The following is a 24,105-nucleotide window of genomic DNA, read 5'->3' as shown; positions in this document are numbered from 1 at the left end:
TCATGATTATGTCTGTCATTGGAGAGCTGGAATGGACAGGGTTGACTTGCAGAAACAAGACGCCAATGCTCGCACCCGGAATACATTAAACCTCAAGAGAGTATGGCATCTAAAGGCCCCGTTCGAAATGCTGCTTCATGAAAGAAAAAAAAGGAACAAATGAGTTGATATCAAAAAATACACCAGCCAGTCTCCTAGTCAGAACCCTTTAAACTCCAGTGTGGCTTTTCTTCTTTACACGCGCATAAGCTTGGCAGCGTAGTCGACGATCAGCTGCTCAGTAGGGAAGGACATCTCCTCGAGCTTCTGGGCGTAAGGGGTAGGGACCTCGGCACCAGTGACTCTGACAGGGGGAGCCTGCAGGTAGTCCCAGGCGTACTCGGCGGTAAGAGCCAAAAGCTCAGCACCAACACCGAAGCTGGGGAAACCAGACTCAACGGCCATCATGTGGCCAGTCTTCTTGACCGACTTGACGATAGCCTCAACATCAAGGGGCTTGATGGAACGGAGGTTGATGACCTCAGCCTCAATGCCGTACTTTTGCTTGAGCTGCTCGGCGGCGACCAGCGACTGACCGACGCAGCGGGAGAGGGTGACGATGGTAAGGTCCTTTCCGGGACGCTCGATCTTGGCCTTGCCGAACTGTAGAAACGAATGAGCAAAGTGCAAGCGTGCTGGGTGGACAAACAGGAACTTACAGGAATGACAAAGTCATCCTTCTGGGCCTCCTCGCTCATGGGGAAGGAAAGACCGTAAAGAAGCCTAAAGAAAGAGGAATCAGGATTTGTGACTCGCAGCGAAGCGAAGCGCAGACTCACTCGTTCTCGAGAACAACGACGGGGTTGGGGTCTCTGATGGCGGCCTTCATGAGACCCTTGGCGTCCTCGGCGCTGTAAGGAGAAACAACCTTAAGACCGGGGATGGAGCCGTACCAGGCCGAGTAATCTTGCGAGTGCTGAGCGGCGACACCAGCAGCGAAACCGTTGGGTCCACGGAAGGTGATGTTGCAAGGCTGGATACCACCGGACATGTAGTGGGTCTTTGCGGCCGAGTTGATGATTTGATCGATGGCTTGCATGGCGAAGTTGAAGGTCATGAACTCGCACTTGAGGCGTGTCAGTATTCAAGCGGAGGGCGCTGGGGCGGTTTCAAGATGGGCGCAGTGCTTACAACAGGGTGGAGACCAGCGAGGGCGGCACCGACAGTGAGACCGGTGAAACCAGACTCGGTGATGGGGGAGTCGATGACTCTCTTCTCGCCGAAGCGGTCGAGCAGGCCCTTGGTGACCTTGTAACTGCGAGCAGCGGGTCAACTGGTGTGCTTGAAGATGCAGGGTCATGGAGCACAAGACTCACGCTCCGTTGTACTGGGCAACCTCCTCACCCAGAACAAAGACCTTGTCGTTTCTCTCCATCTCCTCGGCCATGGCCTCGTTCAGGGCCTCTCTGACGGTCATCTCCTTGACGCCGCCCTGGGTAGCATAGTGTCTCGAGACAGCGACGGGGCGGAAACGGAGAGCAGGACGGGCAATTGAGGCTGACACCAGGCGCGAGGTGGGACGGAACATTCTGGAGGCGGCCATGGCGAATGCTCTTCTTTGCGGGAGGAAGAAGGAGTGAGGGCGAGGGGTATAGAGGTCGGAGGAGTGCAAGAGTGCTTTCAGAGGCAGGTCTGCTCAACAAAGTCCGTCTCGGAAATCTTGAAAGATAGCAGCCACTGCCCGCTTTCTTAGCCAGCGGCCCGCCAAGCTCCTGCTTACTGCCACTTTTCTGCAACTTCCATCTGCCTAAAGCATTGCAGACATGAAATCAAATTCAAAAAAGCCTAAGGGAGCTCCAAGCCCCATCTATGGCCATCTTCGAGATCAATCGAGTGCTGAGTCTCATCTATCTGGCTAGAGCATCGATTTCGCATGTTTGATTAGAGCTTCCTGCAAGCTGCATAGCAAAACCCTGAGCGTTCTGTATCGCAACCACGGCCCGAATCTTGGCCTCAGTCGCGACATGCTCCGACCCGATTTGCTTAATGTCCGATGTTGGGTCTGGATACCGTGCATGACCCAACCGGCTTCTTGCTAGCCTTGCCAATAACGGACTTGAGATGGGAGCTCTTAGCCAGCTATACTTCGGCATCATATCTTAGATAGCCTCTGGTGACTGTGCTGCATCTCGCTCTGCCTCTCGAGCTTTGTGTGTTCAGAGCACCTCGAGGAACGGACTCGCGTGCCGGGTAGCTAGGCACTCGAGCCGACCCAAACTCGTGCTCCCCTTCATACTTCCAATATATTCCCGCGTGAAATGCAAGCATATATTTTCCTCGATAGCTTAGTCTAGCTCTCTTTGGAAAACAGTCTCTCCAATCGCCATGTACCACCATGTCGTTACAGATGGTTCGCGCGGAGATCAACACGTAACCCTGAACGCGAGAAAGGGGGGCCAGTCGGCCAAAGCTAAACGCTTCCGTTTCTTCTCCGTGAGACGTTGGTAGCAAGATACATCCATCATCTAGCCAAGTCACTCAACCTCTTGTTGTTGGAGACTCTCGATACATTTCTGCGGCTCTTCCAGACGTTGGCCGTCGTTCGTAGGCCATCGCTCGTCTTGCATGCTTCCTGTGCATGCATCTCCAACTCAGCGAGCAACAATGAACAGACATGGCTACTCCAATTCAGGCGCATATCCGCTGGGCGGACGCTCTCACTTTTCTATCGAACCTCACAAGTACGCATGCCCCTTTCAAGTCTCATCTCTGTTTGTTGCGCTTACATGTCCGGTCCTCTAGATTCGCTCCCCGCTCACAGCCCGCTATGCGACGACGTCGCCAACTCATGCTAAGACTGGCCCTGATCGGCTCTTTTCTGTTGGCCGCCATCTTCCTCTTCTTCCCTTCAACGCGCCAGGCCGTATTACCCACGCTATCATTCGGCCTCTTTTCCGGGAGCCAGCAGCTCCAACTCGAGACTGTCCGTTACTACGATCTCGCCAATGTCCAGGGCACCGCAAGGGGCTGGGAGCGGGAAGAGAGGATTCTCCTCTGTGCCCCTCTCAGAGACGCTTCTCCCCATTTGCCAATGTTCTTTTCTCATTTGCGCAACTTGACTTATCCTCACCACCTCATCGACCTGGCCTTTCTCGTTGGTGACTCCAAAGACAACACTCTTACCCTACTCTCTGATCTTTTGGCCCAACTGCAAGCCAGTGAGAAGGATGGCATGCCTTTTGGCGAGGTTTCGGTCATCGAGAAGGACTTTGGACAAAAGGTCAACCAGGATGTTGAAAGTAGACACGGCTTTGCTGCCCAGGCTAGCAGAAGAAAGAGCATGGCCCAAGCACGTAACTGGCTTCTGAGTGCTGCTTTGCGTCCCACACACAGCTGGGTCTACTGGAGAGATGTCGACGTTGAGACGGCGCCATTCACAATTTTGGAGGATTTGATGAGACATAACAAGGACGTCATTGTGCCCAGTAAGAAGTCTGCTTTTGACAACACAATTTACGAAACTGACATGGTGGAAAGATGTTTGGCGACCTCTGCCTGATTGGCTCGGTGGTGAGCAACCTTACGATCTTAACTCGTGGCAGGAGTCCGAGACTGCCCTGGCCTTGGCCGACACACTCGATGAAGACGCCGTCATTGTAGAGGGTTATGCAGAATATGCTACCTGGCGACCTCACTTGGCCTACTTGCGCGACCCTTACGGCGACCCGGATATGGAGATGGAAATTGACGGCGTTGGTGGTGTCAGTATCTTGGCTAAGGCCAAGGTCTTCCGTTCAGGTGTTCACTTCCCGGCCTTCAGTTTCGAGAAGCACGCAGAGACTGAAGGATTCGGCAAGGTATGACATGACAAGCAGAAAAGATGGCAATGAAGACTAATGTGATACTTAGATGGCCAAGCGCATGCAGTACTCGGTCGTGGGCCTTCCTCATTACACCATCTGGCATCTTTACGAGCCCAGCTTGGACGACATCAGGCACATGGAAGAGATGGAGAAGGAAAGGAAAGCGCGTGAAGCAGAAGAGCTCAAGAACAAGGAGCGTATGGACAAAATCCAGTCTCAATTCGATGACACAGCCAGCGAATGGGAGAAGGACAAGTCGGAAATCGTCGATGCACAAAAAGCAGCAGATGCGGCCAAAGACGTAGCCGGTGGTGTCAAGGATGCTGCTGGCAATGCCAAAGAAGCAGCCAAAGAAGTGGCTGGAGAAGCCAAAGCTGCGGCGAAGGGCGCAGCTGAAGGTGTCAGAGATACTGCCAAGGGGTAAGTGCGGTATGAAATGCTTTGCAAGATTGTGCTGGCTGACGCTTCTGAGCAGACTAGCCGATAAGGCTGAGAAGGCAGCTGAAGCAGTGGTGAAAGACAAAGGCGCCGCACAGTAGAATGATGGCAATGTCTCAGGGATGGTTCAGGAGTTGTGCATGAGTATCATAAACGAACACGGAGGTCTAAACATGTCGGTATATGTATTTTGCAAAAAGCGAATTAGAAGAGAACCAGGACGACTTATGCTCTGGCCGTCTGCTTGAGATTTCTTGACTCGTCGAGTGAGGTGCTCCCTGAGTATACGATTGCGGCGAGCTGTCGACGCTCGGGGGTGAGTTGATGCGAGAATCTGGGGCGAGTCGGTGCATGAAGCTTTGACCGCGTAGATGGAGTACGTCGACATTTAGGTACAGTAATTGTAGATGTGGTTGATGTACACGGCAGCAAATCGACGAGCACAATGAGCAATGGCACGGGTGCAGACGAGGACCACAGCAGTACGAGCAGGTCGACTTTGAAGACAGCGGCCGACTGTCCACCAACGACGCGTCCGGTCAGCGTAGCCATTGACCCCGTGGCCCTGATCATCACAGAATGTATCACCGTCACCTCGGCCATGCGCAAGCATGCGCGCTGGGCCCAGTCGTCGGTATCAGCAATTCTGGGCGGCGGCGCTGCTAGACGCCCACCCTCGTCCCTCGGCTCTCTCAGTGTGGGCGACGATAGCGATGGTGGACAACTGGCTACACGATGGGGTCTTCGTGGCAAGAAGGGAAAGAGCATACAAGACAACCCGTTGCTTTCTGCCTTTGCACGTCTGCGCAGTCAACTCAAGGGCTGCAGAGGTATGTCGTTCGGCCTCGCCCATTGTCTCTACCCAGCAATTAACGACTTCATCTTACAGACATTCGCACCGTCGACACTCCCTCCATCCTCCAACCTTTCTTGCAGGTCATCCGTTCCTCCTCTACTACCGCTCCTATTACCTCGCTGGCCTTGATTGCAATTACCAAAATGCTCTCCTACAATGTCGTCAGCCCAGGAATGCCCAACTTCCCCTACGCCATGATGCTTTTATCTTCAAGCGTGACAAATTGTCGCTTCGAGGGAGACAACACTGCATCAGACGATGTCGTCTTTCTCCGTATCCTCAAGCTGATGGAGATCATCATCACCGGCCCTTCGGGAGAAGTCCTTGGCGACCAAAGCGTCTGTGCTATGATGGAGTGTGGTATTTCGATATGCTGTGCACTGCGCATGAGCGAGGTATTACGTCGTTCGGCTGAGATCACCATGGTTACCATGTGTCAGACCATCTTTCAGAGATTGACTCATCTCGAGTCCTTGCCTGGAGATGACAATCAGAACGATCAAGACGACTTCAAGATTGAGTCCAGCACTACCCAGATTGGCTCGACGCCCGCTCAGGACACCCTCACTTCAGGAAGTCTAGATGTCCCTCGTGTGACCAGTAGTGAAAGACCGTCTGCAGAATTCAACGCCAGCCAGGTCGATCTAACCAAAGCAACCGAAACCACCGACATTCCCGATATTAATCCATATGGCTTGCCATCCATCAGAGAGCTTTTCCGCACTCTGGCTGAGCTTCTTGACCCTCACGACAGACAGTACACTGATACCATGCGAGTCATGGCTTTACGTATTGTGAACGTCGCTCTTGAAGTTGCCGGTCCCTCAATAGCTTACCACCCATCTCTAGCCTCGCTGGCAAAGGATACTCTGTGTCGCAACCTCTTCCAGCTTGTGCGCTCTGAAAACATCGCCCTCCTCCACGAATCCTTACGCGTTGCTGGCACCCTGCTCGCAACTTGTCGCAGTGTACTACGACTTCAACAAGAGCTCTATCTCTCATACATTGTTGCCTGCTTGCATCCTCGCGTACCAATTCCCGATGAACCAAACATCAACCCTGCTCTTTATGAGGGTGTACCACAGGCTCCACGACTTGTCAAACCAGCCGCATCTGCTTCGCAAAGTGGCCGATCCACTCCGGTACCGGTCAAGGATAGACAAAAGCTCGGCTTGGAGGGTGGTTCCCGGAAGCCCGACGCTAGAGAAGCTATGGTGGAAAGTGTCGGGGCTCTGGTTAGGATTCCTAGCTTTATGGCTGAGCTTTTCGTGAACTACGATTGCGAGATCGACCGAAGCGATTTATGCTTGGACATGGTTGGCCTCCTCTCGCGCAACGCATTTCCAGATTCTGCTACCTGGAGTACCACCAATGTGCCACCACTCTGCTTGGACTCACTGCTTGGATATGTGCAGTTCATTGCCGACAGGCTCGATGATGAACCTGTGACTGAGGGCTTGCCTCAGTTGGAAGCACTCCGTGAGCAGCGGATTCGCAAACAAATTATCATCCGCGGTGCCACCAAGTTTAACGAAAATCCTAAGGCAGGTCTTGCTTATCTGGCTTCTCAAGGGATCATTGAAAACATAGACGATTCCATGTCCATCACGCGCTTTCTGAAAGGAACATCACGTATCGATAAGAAGGTTCTGGGAGAGTTCATATCGAAAAGGTCTAACGAGGCTATTCTCAATGCCTTCCTGGATCTTTTCGACTTCACAGGGCAGCGTGTTGACGAGGCCTTGCGCCAAATACTGAATTCCTTCCGTCTCCCCGGCGAGTCACAGCTAATCGAGAGAATCGTCACAGTCTTTGCCGAGAAGTATTGCGACAAGACTGAGCCTGAGGGTATTGCGGACAAGGACGCTGTATACGTTCTGACATATGCAATCATCATGCTTAATACCGATCAGCACAACCCAAATATGAAACAAGCGCGAATGGGGGTGACTGACTTTGCTCGCAATTTGCGTGGTGTGAATGGAGGAAAAGATTTCGAACCAGACTACCTCCAAGGGATTTATGATTCGATCAGAACCCGGGAAATCATCTTGCCAGAGGAGCACGACAACAAGCACGCCTTCGAACATGCGTGGAAAGAACTCCTAATCAAGACTCAGACTGCGCAAGATCTCGTCCTATGTGATACCAATATCTACGATGCGGATATGTTTGCAGCCACATGGAAGCCTGTTGTCGCGACTCTCAATTACGTCTTCATGTCTGCCACTGATGATACCGTATTTCAGAGAGTCATTTCTGGCTTTGACCAGTGTGCCCAAATCGCGGCCAAGCATGGGCTTCATGATTGCCTCGATCACATCATAGCTTCTCTTGCACAAATCAGCACCCTAGCCACAGAGACGCCACCCAGCACTGCTCTCAACACTGAAGTACAGGCAAATGGCAAGAGTATCATGGTGAGCAAATTTGCAGTTGACTTCGGTCGAGAGAACAAAGCTCAGCTTGCTACTCTTGTACTATTCCGCATCATCAACGGCCATGAGGCCACAATCCGAAATGGCTGGAGCCATGTAAGTTCAATACTAAAGAACTAGTCTTCGTTGTTGTACTAAACCCAGATAACAGATCACTCGGATCATCCTCAATCTCTTCATCAACTCTCTCATCCCCAACACCCTATCCACATTGACCTCCAAACTTGATCTTCCGCATATCCCACTCCAGAGTCCTGCTCAAGTCATTGAACGGAATGATAAGTCGACTGATATCGGTCTGTTCTCAGCTTTCACATCCTACGTGTCAAGCGTGATGAATGATGAGCCGCCAGAACCGAACGATCAGGAGATTGAGGCGACACTTTGCACTGTGGACTGCGTCAGTGCATGTCGGTTGGATGAAGTTATTGCCAACATCGGGTAAGCAAAGCACCATTCAATCATCCATGATCATGAGTTGACATCTGTCTCTCCAGCAACATGCCTCGTCAATCTCTCGAGGCTTTCATACAATCGCTCTTGTCGTACCTGCCACCAGACGATGTCGAGAATTCACCCAAAGTCATCGTCGTGAAACCACCAGTTGCTTCCCCGACCCCTATACGACCTAATGGCCAGAAGCTGCAGCCTAATACTCCAGATTATGACCCGGCCCTTGTCTGTGTCCTTGAGCTTGCTACTGTCCTGGCAACGCGTGACCAAGAATCTATGTCATCGATTGGCAAAGATGTTGCTCAAACGCTGAAGTCTGTAATTCATGATGCAGATGGCCTCCATCCGGTAACAGTCGGTCGAGCGTCTTATTATCTTTTGAATTTGCTCAAAGCCAGTGATGTTAGTACTTTTTATCACTATCATGATGTTTTTCTGACCAGAAGCAGGACCACGATTATGTTCGCGCTCCAGTTGTATTGCATACTATCTCATCCTTCAACCAAGACCTCCTTCAGCGATGCGGTCCAACTATATTGAAGGGTATGTCCCGGTGCATCAAAGGCCCTGCAAGTCTGCGGAAAGAGATGGCAACGTCCCCAGACTTCTGGTCCGTACTTCACGCGCTTCAACCAAATCCAGAAGCTGCTCCGCTGGCCTTTCATATCACCGAAGACATTGCGACAGGATCCCCTCAAGCGATCACTGCGGACAACTACGAATCAGCCATTGGTCTACTCAATACATTTGCCACGGTTTCAGCAGTCCGTGAACAACGGAGAGAGCCAGCTGCAAGACGAGCCAAACCAACAGCGCCTGAGAAGCGACCAGCACCTGATGAGGCCACCCTCCGCGGTGTTAGAGCGATGGCCATTGTATCACAAATGACTGGCCGCGTACCTGCCTTCATCGAAAAGTCCCATCTGGAACCTGACGAGGCTTGGCAGGCATACTGGCTTCCCATTTTCAGATGCTTCATCGTGCAATGTGTCAGTCCTTCTCGGGAGATTCGTCAGCAATCTTTCGCGTCTCTGCAAAGGTGCTTGTTGTCCAATGATCTTGCATCTCCAGAACATAAAGAGTGGACAAACATCTTCAGTAAGGTCGTATTTCCCCTGGTTCAGCAATTGCTCAAACCAGAAGTGTATCAGATTGATCCTTCTGGTATGGGTGAGATGCGTATACAAACTGCACAACTTTTGTGCAAGATCTTCTTACATTATCTCGTGGTGCTTGGCGAGTGGGATGGAATGCACGACTTATGGATGGAGATTCTGGACCTCATGGATCGCTTGATGCATAGCGGCCAAGGCGACACGCTGGTAAGTTCTCCAAACATGATTGTGCGCGCATCATTCACTGATATCGTCAACTCTAGGCCGAAGCTGTGTCAGAATCACTCAAGAACATACTGCTCGTCATGTCCAGCGGTGGCTACCTGAAGCGCCCATGTGAGGATGATGATCAATCAGAGCAGCAAAAACAGCTGTGGAACGACACATCGAATAGGCTACACAAGTTCTTACCAAACTTGATGCCAGAACTGTTCCCCGAGGCGGAGGCAAAGGCGGAGAAAGAGAAGGGCACAGAAGTAGCACATGAACAGGTTGAGGCAAATACGCCTATGCCTACTGCTGAGGAGAAGAGTCAAGAGGTTGCGTAGAGTAGAACGCACCAGTCAATGCTATTTATGAATGATAATAGAGGCGTTTGCATCTCGTGTTGTAGCTTGCGCCGCGAACAGAGAACACTGCACCAATTCTTCTAAGTATCGTTCCAGGGCAGGGTCTTGGCAATTACGGCAATAAGTCGAGATGAGACAGGGTCACTATCTGCATATCAGAGCATGTCAGTAAAAATGTAGTAAGATCCTGCTCACCTGATTTTTGACTTGCTATGATGCTTCATGCCCACAATTATGGTTGAGTAAACGTGCCAGTGTCTATTGACTGACGATGCTCAAGTATCAACATTCGAGTCTTCCAAAATGTACGGTTCAAAATCATGTATCTTCGTACTTCGGCACTAGGTCCCCACGAGAACCACAAGTCATCGCCTTTACTCTAAGAAGACTAACAGAATACTATTTCATCTTGCAAATCGCAAAATAATGTACCGTTAGCGCAGAAGCACTCCCGTGCCATGAGCACAATTTGGGTGAGGGTCCGACCCTGACCAAATCCTGTAGATGTTTGATCGAAATCATGGACAAGGAAGATCTATATCCCCTGGTCTGTACCATGCTAGACAGTACAGAAACACAATCAAGCAGGAAGAATGGTCTTCTACTAAGAGATCTTTATGACGATTTATGAACTCTCTTTCTTGTATTGCTTAAGCTCTTTCTGGAACTGCTCCTTGAGCCGCAAGTATGTCTCGTCTTGCTTAATCTCTTCCAATATATCCTTGAATATCCGGCTCGATTCTTCCTTGTCCGCCTTGTCCGCATGAGCCTCGCTGTTGGGAAGGATCTCGTGGTCTTTGTCGTACTTTTTCCCGCCTTTATGATTGGCGTATCGTTTCGCGCGTGTGAATCCCATCTGGATGAATTTGCGCGTCATGTCCATGCCGACAAAGTCTCCCTCTTCGCCAAAATGCTCAAACTCTTTCCGGAGGAGCGCCGAGGATTGCCGTGCAATGTCTGGTGTTCTGAATCGCCATAGGGGAAGCAGGTATGACTTGTAAGGCTCAAACGTCAAGACGCCCATTTCTCCTCTTCCTATGCGGTACTCCATTCGTTGGGCATGGGTTGTCTGAGGCCGTGAAACAGTGGGGGGTTCCAGTCTGGCTGTGGCTACAGGTGCTCGGCGCGGCATTGTGAATCGATAGGTCGAAAGTAAACGATGGGTTTTGTGTGAATGTTGTGTGATTGAGTCGATGACGAGCTCAGCAAAAGGAAGCTCACGTCACCTAACGTACCTCGACCATCCACAACGGGCGGACAAGCCATTGGTCGTTGCTATAGCTGCGCAAAACTACATTCTGATTGATGTGTTGACCGACAAACAATCATGACAGGTACCAAAAGAGTAAAAAGTTTGTGACACTGATAAGGTCGTACTGGGGTTCGAACCCACTAAGGTATGTTAGAAGATGCTCAGACTGGGATAGTCATTGAGGATAACTTACGGACTCGGGAAGGCTTGATTACTAATCAAAATCCCACGTGCTCACCGCTACACTATACAACCAAGTTGTTGCAAAAAATGGGGTCGTGAACAATATGTGGTATCGAAAAGCTCTCAAAGCACGGTCAAGACCTGTTCACGCGGTCATCATGAGGAAACAACATTGACAGAATTAGCTCATTGCTCATTAAATCGAACTTCGACGCCAGCGGACACTTCTTTCCTTTCCCACATTTCTATGTTGCGCGCGACAACCCCTGGTTCACCATGGATGTCGGGTACAAGCCTGATCAACCGAATGGCGTTCTGTCCTCGTTTTCGAATCGCCGCGGATCAGGAGTCGTGCCCCGAGCTCGATCGCAGCAATCTCAGCAACACGCTTCAAGCTTTGCCATTTTGGTGGGGCAATGAAGCTTCCAGATGCGCGTATCGCGATGTGACTTCAACATGGGAAATCCCCATTTGCTTCACGTCAAGAGAGAAGCCAAAGGGGTGCTGTCGTTGCTCATAAGCATACTGATCTCTAGTGCACCAGACACATCGACTCTCCTTGGTACCTGAGTTGTTCTGGCTACGATCCAGAGACGTTCCATCTCGTACGCTAAGAGCGTTCAGTCACGTCATTGACATGCTCTAAAAGGTAAAGTCATAACATATTCAAGCCAATTCCACATTGCGACCGGTAGCAAGCGGTCTTTGAATCACTCCGGTGTCCGACTCAAATAATGGGCGTAGGTAGCTGCGCTGTTCCTTTTCTCAGAACGCTCTAATCAAGATCATTCTACATTGTTACTTGCTAGTGCATGACTTGCAAATCATGGTCAATTCAACACAGACTTCTGGCCCTTTGCAGGCATTGAGCGGCTATGTGGCATCTTATGGCTGGGGGCCTTTACTGTCCATTTCGCGCAGTACTGTTCTTTCGCTGTTGTCGCGCATTCAGGTTGGACATCTCAGATTAGCGGACGTGGATGGGAGAGTGTCCACCTACGGACATACAGAAGTCGTCAATGGATCATCGGAGAAAAATGTATACTCTCTGCCAGATGTTGAGTTGACTGTGCACAAAGATGTATTCTGGGTGCGCATGTTGCTCTTCGCAGACATGGTACCAATCACGATACTGCTGGTTGACTGATTCGATGGAGCTGACTGAAAGCTAGGGTTTTGCAGAGAGCTACATGCTTGGAGAGGTCTCTTGTTCCGACCTGACAGAGTTCTTTAGGGTTGGAATCAATATCAGCGACCTTTAAAGCACATACTAACACGGCCAGTTATTCATCGTCAACCGCGCATATCTCTCGAATGGTTCTACGCTCACGTCAAATCTTTCCGGCAAACTCTCGTACCTGCTCCGCAAGACAAACACGCTCACAACCGCTCGTCTCAATATCGCCGCGCATTACGACATCTCCAACGACATGTTCGCCGCATTTCTCTCTCCGGACATGACCTACTCTTGCCCAATCTGGCTACCGAAATCCGATCCCCAATCCTCAGAAGAGACGCTTGAGCAAGCTCAGATGCGCAAACTAAGACGCTTCATCACAAATGCAAAGATCAAGCAGGACGACCATGTATTGGAGATTGGCACTGGTTGGGGCAGTTTTGCCATTTTGGCTGTACGAGAGACTGGATGTCGTGTCACAAGTCTGACCTTGTCAATCGAGCAAAAGGCCTTAGCCGAGGAGAGAATCGCGGAAGCCGGATTTACAGACCGTATTGAGGTCCTTCTGTGCGATTATCGCGCTCTGCCAACACCAAGAGATGGAAAGCTATACGACAAAGTTGTCAGCATTGAGATGCTGGAAGCAGTAGGCAAGGAATACCTCGACACGTATTTCCAATGCGTTGATAAGCTTCTGAAGCCTGAGGGTGGTGTGGGAGTGTTCCAGTGCATTACAATGCCCGAAAGCGTAAGCACAAGCCTATACCGCATACAATAAATTGGCTGCTAACCATTTCAAGCGTTACGATGCATACAGCAACTCGGACGATTTCATCCGGCGATACATTTTCCCTGGTGGCCACCTCCCTACCGTTACTCAATTACTAGACTCTGTCAGAGCTGGATCTTCCTGCAGGCTGATCCCGGAATCTGTGGAAAACATTGGCCCGCACTACGCAAAGACATTGCGATTGTGGCGCGAAGAATTTATGCGAAATTTCGACCAAAAAATCAAACCTTCGCTGCTTAAGGACCATGAAGGCATGACAGAGAAAGATGTTGATCTTTTCCGCAGGAAGTGGGAGTATTACTTCGCTTATTGCGAGGCTGGTTTCGTCACCAAAACTCTGGGTGATGTTATCTTCACTGTCGGAAGGGAGGGTGCAGTGGAAATGATGGAAGACGTACCCATCTGATTGCATTATTGAAACAAAGCAGAGAAAGGCTTTCCAATGTACAATTCATGTAAAAGGCTAGAGGGCGGAGGTGAATGTCAAGGAGGTATAGAATAGCAGGAGATACCCCAATTGCGCCAGATAGACTTACGCCAATTAATGTTTGGAGACACACCTCGTGCGACAATCTTTGGCGAGGCCAATATTTAAACTGCGTTCATCAGTGATGAGACTCAAGTATTATATTTCGTGGGTTGTGCTGTAACAAATGGGAAGATCGTTCTAGACTTTCGTGGGGTCAGGGACTCAGGGTGCGACAGAACTTGTGCGCGTCTCAGATCTCCAAACTTCAACTTTTGGTCCGAACAACATCGGCCAGAAGCTCATCATCCAGAAATCATTGACAATGGAATCGTCCGGGCTAAAAACACACTTGCCTGCGCAACTGCCACGAATCGGTAAAAACGATTCTCTCAAGACGCTGATCCAAAAGCTTGCAAGGTACATGAGCCTAGTGTATTCTTATAAAAGCCGACATTATTCACTCATGCACTTGCCAGATACCTCACAGAGCTCGTCGAGAAACCCATCACATTCGAGGAATTCCGAACCACTCAGAATCATCTGCTTACTCCTTTGTGTCGGCATCTGCTCCATGACGTACACCACCCAGCATTGGTTGCAGCACTGCTGTAAGACAAAACCCCCTAAAACCCAGACTGAGCTGACATTGTATCCAACAGCGTTCTCAAAGGCCACTTTGTCACCCTTGAGGCCGACGAGGAGCAGGGTATCCACGCCGCTAGAGGATTCGCTTGTGAAGCGGTCGCTACAAGATTTATTATCGGATTGGCTGACAGGGAGATAATCGATTCGCTTCTTTACGAGTTACAAATTCCTGATATTTCGGAGACTGACAACCAAATCGTGGATGAAAATCAGCCGGAGCTCCTATCACCGGCCACTGAACAATCTCCCCTGCTGCCACGATCGAGTCTACGTTCTCGCGGAAGCTACAGAAGCAGGCTCACCATTCCGGAAGCCTATGACGGAGCAGCCGAAGAGTCAACTGCTGCTTCTGATGCCGAACTGGCCGAACAATTCGATGGTCTCAATGCCTTAGAAATCGCAGCTGTGTCAGGAGCCAAGAAGTTCCTCTGTCAAAAACAGGTCCAAAGAATCATCAATGCAATTTGGACTGGAGACATCATGTTCTGGAACAAACTCAGCGCGGATGCGCAGAAAAAGGCACAAATCTACCAGCGCAAGTCCATGGATCCTTACTGTCGCTTGCGTGTCCCCATCTATCTCAAGGCCTTTGAAGTCCTCTTCTTTATCGCATTTCTCGCATTTTATTTCGCTGTTCTGATGCAGCGCTCGTTCTATTCGGTAACCACAGCTGAGGTCTTCCTCTACATCTGGATCGCGTCATTTGCTCACAACGAAATTGGAGAGTACTGGGACGCTGGTTCCACAACCTTCTATCTCGCGGACTTTTGGTCTCTCTGGGATTTGTTCGTGATTGGCATTGGAGTCGCATTTTTCGTCACTCGTAAGTTGTGTGCTCATTGTGTCCTCTTGCGGCTCCGCGCGACGCTCGGTTGGCTCGCACAAAACACAATCGGTGTGTAATCGATGTGAGCATATGCTGACGAGTCTAGGTATGATTGGCCTGCATCAAGGAAGCGACAAAATCATCGACACATCCTTCGACATTCTGGCACTTGAAGCACTGTTTCTTATTCCTAGAATCTGCTCTCCACTGCTCTCCTTGAATCCTTATTTTGGCACCCTGCTTCCATGTCTCACTGCCATGACAAAGGTTTATTCAGACTTTTTAGCCGATATTCTGTTCATGACTGACGATGCTTCAGGACTTTCTCAAGTTCCTTTCGCTTGTGGCAATATTGTACTGTGGTTTCTTATCGACCTTTTGCCTTCTAGGCAGAGGCCAGTTTACCTCCCGTCAGATGGCCCTTATTCTAACGAAGGTGTTCTTTGGAAGCTCATATCTGGGCTTCGAAATAAGCGATAAGATCTCACCCTATCTTGGACTTCCGTTGATGCTAATTTTTATAACGTTCGTATCTCATGTTCCTACGCCCGAATTCTGTCTCTTGAACAAAGACCTCTTCACTGACTCCAACCTGATTTTAGGTTGACACAAATCCTTCTGATCACTTCGCTCATCTCGATTTTGTCTAACAGTCTCTCAAATGTTCTCTCACATGCCAGGGAAGAGTACCTATATGTTTACTCGGTCTTTGTGCTCGAAGCTTCAACATCGAACAGACTCACCTATTTTGTTCCTCCTTTGAACCTGTTCTCACTTGCTCTGAGACCTCTGAGACTGTTCTTGTCTGCCGAGCAATTACGCTACAGTCGCATTGTAGTTCTCAAGATGACTCATTTGCCTCATGTACTGCTCATCAATTTGTACGAGAAGATGCAATCTGTGCGTAGAAAGAACACTACTGGATTTGGTCTAGGATCGCCTCGAGGTATCGAAAAGCCACCCGGTTGGAGACGATCTGTCTTGAACAAGAGACTTTCAACGCGATTTCCGCTATTGGCGCCAAACTCGAGACCGGACACGGGCGTGGACCAATCGCAGGGCTCGTCAGTCTCACAGCCTTCGGCTTCTGCAGCTCCCGTCAACGACATGAAGGCCGTGCTCGATCAGCTCACTCTGCAGATAGCACAGCTCAGAGATGTGATCGAAGAGCAAGAGCGCCAGCTCCAAGCGAACAATACAGATTAGCTTTGTACACGCTACCGCGCGGTACCACAAATGCGACACTGCTAAAAGAAGCGCACTTGCAGGAGAGTGGAGAACTGAGCGCCAGCTGAGAGCTAGTTTGATTGATCCAATGTCGAGGCTAGAAAGCTCGTTTTGTTGGAGTCGTGGGGCTCAAAGCATTGTGCAACAGTTTATCTGGGTATGAGGCCGAGACACGGCTGAAATAATGTGCGGTTGATTGCTTTAGCCCAAGCAGCTGGGTCGATGGAGACGCTATTCGGCAGCCGCCATCCGCAGCCGAGGATCGAGAACCGCAAGTCTAAACGGCATACAAAAAGTAGCAACGAAATGACAGCAATCTGAGCAACCAACAATATCAATGTGAAGTTATGGAGTTCCAGGCGTCTGTGTATTCAAGTGTCAGGTGCATGTCCTTGGTGCCTTGACCTTGGCAGGTACCCTACCACCGGGTCTGTTGTTTCCAACTGCTGGTCTCGATGCGGGACTTAGACCGGAGCCCTTTTTGCATTTAGTTGTAGGATGCGCCTGAATTGTACTTCACGCTCATAACCGCTCTTGTTCTTTGAGTTGCCTTTGCACCGCCTCTCTGCTGTCAAAATTAGTATGTCAAACCTTGTGGAGGCACTTTGCATGTAGTCTCAGTTCTAGCGACTACAACTAACGGCTGTCATTGTTCTAAACAGATAGATCATTTCATATATTCTTCTCGTCATGCAACATCCCAATCACTGGGGCTCCGAGCTCTTTTACCACCCAGGATACCAACTAGAAAACCATCGAGATTTTGACTCCGGCCCTTGGCGAAGCTCCATAGAGGCTGAGAAACAGTTCTGGACAGGATTGCCACAACCTGGATTCGGAGCTGTCACCTATCCTGAATTCTCCGGAGCGGTGTTGTCAAGTTCTGGATCAACAAGCTTGGATTCGTCGAATGTGAAGCACGAACACAACTCGATTCCGGACTGCAAATGGTCACCAACTCTAACGAACTCGAGTCTGGTTTCGAACACTCCATCGCTTCCGACAACACACTCGGTGTCTATGACAGACAGTGCTGTGCGTATAGATGGTGTAGAGAGTCCGCTTCAGTGGCTTGCATCTCACCAGCTACACAACACAACTGATGGTTCTGGACATCATCCCTCACGTCGTTGGTATGACGCTCAATTTGAAGTCGGAGAGGATGTCCTGACGTACGACTCGCACCAGAGACGAGCTTCCATTGAACAACGGCCCAGATATATCCAGCACTCCGATGCTGAAGTGCAAGCATTACTAGACAGGCCACGCAGGATCAAGACCACAGCAGAGAACACCAGGTTCTATTGCAACGAATGCGACAAAGGGTTTCAACGTGTCTACAATCTTCGTAGTCACATGCTCAAGCACGAGACCACGAGGGAGAAGATCAAGTGCCCTCATGCCGGATGCAGCAAGAGTTTTGACAGAAAGACCGACCTTGGTCGCCATGAGCGCAGTGTACACTTACACTTGCGAGAACACAAATGCGTATTGTGTGGGTCTTTGTTCGCAAGAAAGGATACGCTTGTTAGGTGCGTCGAATCTGCCATTTCCTCTTTTTGCATAACGTGCTGACCAGAATCGATAATGCAGGCATATCGAAGGTAGCTGCTCAAAACGAACGGGCGTGGATCGCAAACGACTCAAAGATTCGTTGGCCCCAGCGTTCGTGGACTAATATGCCGACATATGCTGATGCCGATTCACTCGAGGAGTTTTGAGGTCGAGGCAGCGTGACTGGTACCTCTTGATGGGTCCGACCGTGTTAGCTCGTTCGATTCACGCTTAGCTTACGAGCTGCAGCCGCCTAAGCGCGGTCGTATGCACATGTGATGGGGCCCTCAACAGGTACTGATCCTGACTCGTGCATACATTGTGTTGGTGATTGGATGTGGATGCCTGTTAGATGAGCCGATACTGCTGGGCCAATCATAGATCAGATCTCAACACTACAGGCGGGGGCATTGCGTGGAGATGCATACTCTGGGCGCGTTGTTGAGATGGGGGCTGAACACATACTCAAAAGACACGTATACTCGTACTCGGAGTAACATAATAGCATAGAAAACCGATCCGATTATCAGTTATCCTCAACGGCTCCTTATCATGTGCCAGCCGTGGACGGTCGGAAGGTGATTGGGAAGTAGAGATTCCGGCTTGAGACGAGAAAGGACCCTCGGTAAACCACAGATGAGTTTCATGAGATGCAAGAGATGATCGCAAACCCCTGAAGCCGGAAGGAGCAGGTCAGGGTCCGCACGTTGAAAGATAGCATCCGAAGGATTGACTTTTTGATTAGGCGGGGAAGATTTATCAGCGGCTCAAAGTCTATTACTTTATTTGAACCACCGTCCTGAAATCGTGTCATGGGTTCCTGATAACACCTAGGCGTCAAAATGGATGGACCGAGCAAATGCTCGGAACAGCTCCGTTCAGACCTTCTTATCATGGCTGGGCTTGCGCCGAGGTGGATCATGCATCGTGCCGGTCCACACCGAGAAACCTGGGATTGGTAATGCAGGCTGATGTCGTACATAGATTGCTGTAGATAGGGTAATCAAGGTGCGCACATTTGGTCCGCGTTAGCTGCGATCACCTCATTCTCCTTGTTACCACTGATGATAACGGCAGTTATGGCTCAGCTCCTCCTTGAAGACGGATGAGACCCATCGAGGTCGACTCCCTGCCGGCACTGGCCCTTAGATCTCCGAGACGCCCAATAGATCATACCGCTACGCAGGTTTAGAACTAGCAATGCGCAGTCGTGGGCTGCAGCTCAAACGATATACAAGGGATGGTCACCCAGCGTCCTTCCCAATGTCGCAGTTGCATGATTTCAGGATTCAATGGCGTCCACGTATTGCGCACGTGAGGCAAGCCGCCTGGTTAGATCCCAGTGAGCCTCGAGTCAGTGTTCAGAATATTATAGGATGTGGCCGGGGCCGTTATATAGTGCGTGGCTTGCAGACTGCTTATTTCGAAGTTGGCGACATTCACGGTTCGTGCGATACTTGTGCGTACAGACGCATGAATGTGCGCGATATCCGACGGCCGTGCTCCTATCTTGTACATGAATGATCAAATGAACCAGAGGCACTTGTTGAAGGGGAACGCAGGACCACATGCATGGATGAAATCTGGCAACGTTATAATACAAGCGCAGTATGTTAGGCCTTGGCAAATGTTTGGGGTATTTTAAAGCGACAAAGAAGTGAAGTGTACAGGAGAAAAAGCTGGCCATCAAGACTTTCTAGCGTCACATGAAATCCCCGCTACCGAAGTTGTTGAATGGATTTGGTGGACCACCAAAACCTGATGGACCGCGAGGACCGACTGGGTCAAATCGACTGCCCGGAGGTGCTTGTGGATTGTAACCTTGACCTCGTGGATCGTGAAAGTCGGGCAGAGTTGGATGCATACCGCCACCACCGAATCCAGGGCCAGAGCTACCGAAGGGGTCTCTCGGACCGAGGCCTTGAGGATATAGATCTCTTTCACCAATGTTACCAAAGCCCGGATGGGGACCGCCGACGGGACGAAGCGGTCTGTTCAGGTCATAAGGATCTTCGAAACCTGGCGGAGCGAGTTCTCCGTGGGGAAAGGGATGTTGAGTCTGGGCGAGAGGGTCGTGGAAGGGGCGAGGGCGAGCGGGAGGCTGACGATCATCACGTAAAGGATCGGGACGAGAAGTGTCGGGATCCCTGATGGGCTGTCGGGTAGATTGTGTAGTAGACTCTTGGTAGCCTTCTTTCTGGAGTGAGGGCATGAGTTTTTGGATGATGTTGATGCGCATGAGAGAGCCGTAGTCAGATAGGCGTCCATTGGATATGAAGAGATTGAACAGGTTTCTGGCGTGTGGATCTGACAAGGTGAAGGGCATGGAACCTTCAGAAGTGTAATCGGCAGCTTTCACGTCCAGGGTAGCCGTCTTGTCGTCGCCGAGACCCATGGCCAGAACGACGGCCTTGTTGCCCATACGGTTGACCTTTAGTAGGTATTCCATGGACGACTGGGTGTGGGCGTATCGGAAGGCGTAGTTGGGGGCGTTTGAATTCCAGCTGGCGGGCAGTCGAGGGGGGTTGTCGGCAGTGATACGGTCATCATCACCGAGACCTATCAAACGAAAGCCGACGGCAAGCATCGAAGCATGGCTTGCCAGAGCGATGGCGTCGAATGGAGTGTGGACTTGAGGAGTGCTCTCTTCAGGCAGCGTGGATGCCATGACGCTGGCCAGCGAGTCTGCTGAGAGGACGTTGCCTACAACAGTCATGTCGGGCGGTGTGATGCAGCACCTGCAGATGGTAAAAGTGGTTGTTACGAAGGATGGATAGGTAGCTCAAGGTGAAAGGTTGGGTTTGTTGTCGATGAACATGTAGGATAGAAAATAGTGATGGCAGATGGACCTACGAGTAGCCAGTAGGCAGCCAGGTCAATGACGACGATCTGCAGCGGGCGCTCCCGCTGCACTAGGCCGTGGTCGGTAGTCTATGTTCCGACTGCCTCGAATGGGTCTGTTCTGAGGGACGGCAGAATGAATTCTAGGTAGTTTGGCCTAGGGCCCTGGTAGAGTATGTAGCTGCAGAATATAGATAGATCTGGTTCGTGTAAGCGGAGAGGACGTGGACGGCAGACGTGGAAGGTTGATGTATTAGATGACCCCGCATAGCTCTATCTTGAACGGCGGCATCCGAAAGGGCACGTGCTGCGAGAGCCGTCAGCGTGACAAAGAGGCCTCTGGAAGCTGAGTTAGCAAGTGTTTCGACGGCCAAGCATGCCCATGTCTTGCAAAGGCCACACGACACATTGCGGGTTGGCGTCAGCTTGATGGGCGTCTGCCAATAATGTCGACCAACTCGTCGCTGGTGCCGTCGTCGGCCGACCTCCTGCTCCTCGTGCCCCGCCTGGCGCGCAACATGGCCGACCTGGCCATGCGCTGGATACCAAAAGACAACATGACCGAACCTGCTACTCATCATCTGCTCAACGCCACCGCTACTGCCATTCACCAATCCGCTTCTTCACCCGCCGCTGCTGCTGCTTCGCCTTCGTCCTCTGGCTACCTCTCCTTCCTCAGTCTTCCTTTCTCGGCTGATGCCATAAAGGGTTTTGGCGGCATGTTTGCATACATAGGCTCACGCTGGGCCCTGGCCACCTTTGCCATTGTGCGCTCCGCCTCCTGCTCCCATCCTGGCTCGCCTACAAACCACTGACTATGTCGTCCAGTCCATCTTCCTCAACCGCACCCACTTCTACGCTTCGTCTCGTCAGAACCTGAACCCCCGTTGGCACACCCGTCTCCTCCTATACTCGGCTCCAATCTTACTCCTCTCCTACCACATCTTATCTATCCTTCAAGCACTCAAATGTCAGACGTTTCCCGACTACCCTCTGCTACGATATGGCGACCCAAACAAGCACCTGGCCATCAACTTTGGTGGGGAAGGTGGTTTTGTATACGAATTCAGCTCCAAGCTGTTGTTCTGGAAGTCAGATGCTGAATGCTGTCGCGCAATGAACATGGCTCTTGAGGACGACAAGTTCCTCGATGTCATGGGCTCTTTCTCGCTTCTCTGGCCCCTTTTTCTGGCCCTTTGCTTCAGTCAGTTTATCGAAACACTGAGCTGTGCTCTCCAAGGAAGGCAGCCCTTGCCTGAGACTGGCATGACAACCTTCGAGCATTCTCTGGCTTTTGCTGAATCAGAAGCAATGCTTACCAACGCTATTGGCTTGAGCGGCTTTGGTCCAGCCGACTCGACCTCGCACTCCCGCCCTATCTCTGACCCATCCGACCCTTCAGACCTGTCTACTATTCTGTTGACCAAGTCTATGGTTCTTCAACGCCTCAACGTTCCTTCCGAGGTTTTACTCATCGCTTTGATTTCTTGCATGAGCCACATCAGTAGTGCCATCCTCGCCATCACTGGTCGAAGACACCAACTGCGCCTTGTCAATACGGCTATCTGGGCCATATGCTACATGGCTGCTTTCTGCTGGAGCTTTGTCAATGCTCTCTCGAGCCCTCTCGGCTCGCAAGATGTTAGCATTCTTCGCTTCCCGACCGTCTGCATCATTGGCTTTATTCCTCATATGCTCATCATTCTAGGCATTCTGGTATGTTCATCAATTTACGGCGTGGCTCTATTGCTCAACGCAATATCACTTCCGCCAAGCGCACCACAAAATCCCTCGCTCAAGGAGCGCTTTTCGATTGCTTTCAACAACATGCAAGCCAATGTTCAATTCTCGTCTGTCTCATCCATGAGGCTGAGTTGGAGTGAAGACTTTTACACCGTTCTGCTGAAAATTGGCTTCAATGTTCTTACCGCCGCAAGTGAGTCTGTCTTCCTCAACGAAGGAAGCAAAATTCAAATCCATGCCATGACCTGGCTCGAAGAAGAGCGAATGCAAGAATTCACTTCCATGCTGGAAGATCGTCGCCGAGCGAGTCTGGTCCCCTCTGACTTGCTCGATGAACGTATTGCGAGAGGTCTCAGCTTCACTGACCACAAGACCATGCCCTCGACATCAGGCTTTGCTGTCGAGCGAAGATCGAAGTCTTCCACTGAACCCAAGAATAGTAGAGCCTTGAACAATGATAACGGACTCGGGATCGCAGAACGTCGTGGTAGATGGCAACTCAGTTTCGAATTCCTGAAGGGTCTGTTCTGGTTGCTTATCCGCATCAACAGTCGTCTTGCTCTGACTTGTCTCTCAAGGATGGGTATTGAGAGAGTGCCCCAATGGCTGACCAGGGGCGCCGATTATGGGCGGCCAGCCGCTGCTCCTTCATCTTCGAGAACGCGGAACGGACAACGAGCCTCGACACCCGACTTTTGGCTAGTTTCTGACAAAGGTGTCTTATCTTTACCACAAAATGGTAACATCGATGTCGAAGTCGAGATGCGCAGGCGACTGCAGGCTCCTACAGGTCATGCACCAGAAGAGGATGCAGTGGATGCCGATCTGTATAACTGGTGGAAACGTGGTGGATGGTGGGGAGATCTGGACACCAGCGGTACTTACGAATCTCGAGAGCAAGATGATGATACAACCAGCATGATCTCCATGTCATCAAGCGCTCTCAGCGAAGTCGACTCTGAGGACGACAGCGGCAGAAGGACCCCGACGCAAGATGACTACATCCATAGTCGCGAGCCGACCCCTGCAACAGGCTTCGACGTGGCAGATCTAGCTCGACTACTGGACCCAAAGACAGCAGCAGATAAAGAAGAAGCACAAATGCTCGCACGCCATCTTCAAAGCGAAAAGCCTGTGACACGCTCACAGTACCGTCAACGGATGAACCGTGAAAAAGCACGAGTGCTGGACGTCCCATACCTCGATTCAGCGTTCAGCGAAAGTACAGAAGGTGCCTCAGGTTCGATGGCCGAAGCGGAAAATCTCGAGAGATTCCTCCTCGAACGTCGTCTCGCCAAACGCCCCGAAGCGGCTGGAGGTGCTGGTTCCTGGGATTCTGGCGCTGAAGGCATGGGATCGAGTGGACCGCAGTGTGTCGTCTGTCAGAGTAGCCCTCGTGTCATCGTTGCGTGGCCCTGTGGTTGTCTCTGTGTCTGCGACGAGTGCAGAGTGGGCGTGGCTACGAGGAACTTCACAAAATGCATGTGTTGCAGGACTAAAGTGGTTGCGTACTCCAGGCTCTATGTTCCTTAGATTCTCTTCTTCTCTTGTACATACACATATCACTTGTTCTCTGACCTTATCCTTGATCACTCCAATGACTCAGCTGTATGTTGTGCTGATGCCCACCGCTTCAACACGTCGACAACACGATTGCACAATAACACAAAGTACTCTCGATGCGCAG

At 50.8% G+C, this 24,105-nt stretch overlaps 9 protein-coding genes across 9 annotated transcripts; 6 read left to right on the top strand and 3 right to left on the bottom strand.

Annotated features, from left to right (window-relative positions):
- Positions 1-234: 234 nt before the first annotated feature.
- On the bottom strand, positions 235-1,582 carry M437DRAFT_66184 (uncharacterized protein; the record flags this gene model as incomplete). The annotated part of the gene is made up of 5 exons (XM_041024696.1): positions 235-642; positions 699-762; positions 819-1,105; positions 1,171-1,294; positions 1,356-1,582. 5 exons carry the CDS (start codon positions 1,580-1,582, stop codon positions 235-237), a joined length of 1,110 nt encoding a protein of 369 aa, XP_040879983.1.
- Positions 1,583-2,604: 1,022 nt separating this feature from the next.
- On the top strand, positions 2,605-4,266 carry M437DRAFT_48262 (aminonitrophenyl propanediol resistance protein; the record flags this gene model as incomplete). Its single annotated transcript, XM_041021626.1, has 4 exons — positions 2,605-2,720; positions 2,782-3,464; positions 3,517-3,836; positions 3,889-4,266. 4 exons carry the CDS (start codon positions 2,605-2,607, stop codon positions 4,264-4,266), a joined length of 1,497 nt encoding a protein of 498 aa, XP_040879982.1.
- Positions 4,267-4,725: 459 nt separating this feature from the next.
- M437DRAFT_48692 (Sec7-domain-containing protein) lies at positions 4,726-9,690 on the top strand (the record flags this gene model as incomplete). Its single annotated transcript, XM_041021708.1, has 6 exons — positions 4,726-5,110; positions 5,170-7,670; positions 7,726-8,015; positions 8,072-8,429; positions 8,477-9,349; positions 9,406-9,690. 6 exons carry the CDS (start codon positions 4,726-4,728, stop codon positions 9,688-9,690), a joined length of 4,692 nt encoding a protein of 1,563 aa, XP_040879981.1.
- Positions 9,691-10,336: 646 nt separating this feature from the next.
- M437DRAFT_66181 (uncharacterized protein) lies at positions 10,337-10,843 on the bottom strand (the record flags this gene model as incomplete). The annotated part of the gene is made up of 1 exon (XM_041024695.1): positions 10,337-10,843. The coding sequence occupies one exon, from the start codon at positions 10,841-10,843 to the stop codon at positions 10,337-10,339; it is 507 nt and encodes a 168-aa protein (XP_040879980.1).
- A 1,129-nt stretch (positions 10,844-11,972) lies between these two features.
- Positions 11,973-13,519, top strand: M437DRAFT_48927 (cyclopropane-fatty-acyl-phospholipid synthase; the record flags this gene model as incomplete). Its single annotated transcript, XM_041021750.1, has 4 exons — positions 11,973-12,263; positions 12,319-12,381; positions 12,430-13,071; positions 13,124-13,519. 4 exons carry the CDS (start codon positions 11,973-11,975, stop codon positions 13,517-13,519), a joined length of 1,392 nt encoding a protein of 463 aa, XP_040879979.1.
- Positions 13,520-14,047: 528 nt separating this feature from the next.
- M437DRAFT_48487 (uncharacterized protein) lies at positions 14,048-16,259 on the top strand (the record flags this gene model as incomplete). Its single annotated transcript, XM_041021675.1, has 5 exons — positions 14,048-14,190; positions 14,242-15,050; positions 15,160-15,320; positions 15,373-15,578; positions 15,656-16,259. Coding segments are annotated over 5 exons (1,923 nt in total), but the record flags the coding sequence as incomplete, so codon positions are not given.
- A 711-nt stretch (positions 16,260-16,970) lies between these two features.
- M437DRAFT_75473 (uncharacterized protein) lies at positions 16,971-17,958 on the top strand (the record flags this gene model as incomplete). Its single annotated transcript, XM_041026428.1, has 2 exons — positions 16,971-17,812; positions 17,874-17,958. The coding sequence occupies 2 exons, from the start codon at positions 16,971-16,973 to the stop codon at positions 17,956-17,958; spliced, it is 927 nt and encodes a 308-aa protein (XP_040879977.1).
- Positions 17,959-19,536: 1,578 nt separating this feature from the next.
- M437DRAFT_66177 (uncharacterized protein) lies at positions 19,537-20,550 on the bottom strand (the record flags this gene model as incomplete). Its single annotated transcript, XM_041024694.1, has 1 exon — positions 19,537-20,550. The coding sequence occupies one exon, from the start codon at positions 20,548-20,550 to the stop codon at positions 19,537-19,539; it is 1,014 nt and encodes a 337-aa protein (XP_040879976.1).
- A 682-nt stretch (positions 20,551-21,232) lies between these two features.
- M437DRAFT_48600 (uncharacterized protein) lies at positions 21,233-23,951 on the top strand (the record flags this gene model as incomplete). The annotated part of the gene is made up of 2 exons (XM_041021696.1): positions 21,233-21,442; positions 21,504-23,951. The coding sequence occupies 2 exons, from the start codon at positions 21,233-21,235 to the stop codon at positions 23,949-23,951; spliced, it is 2,658 nt and encodes an 885-aa protein (XP_040879975.1).
- Positions 23,952-24,105: the final 154 nt, after the last annotated feature.

The sequence above is a fragment of the Aureobasidium melanogenum genome, assembly GCF_000721775.1.
Source record: "Aureobasidium melanogenum CBS 110374 unplaced genomic scaffold scaffold_10, whole genome shotgun sequence".
Lineage (NCBI taxonomy): Eukaryota > Fungi > Ascomycota > Dothideomycetes > Dothideales > Saccotheciaceae > Aureobasidium > Aureobasidium melanogenum.
This window is presented reverse-complemented; position numbering and strand designations above follow the sequence as displayed.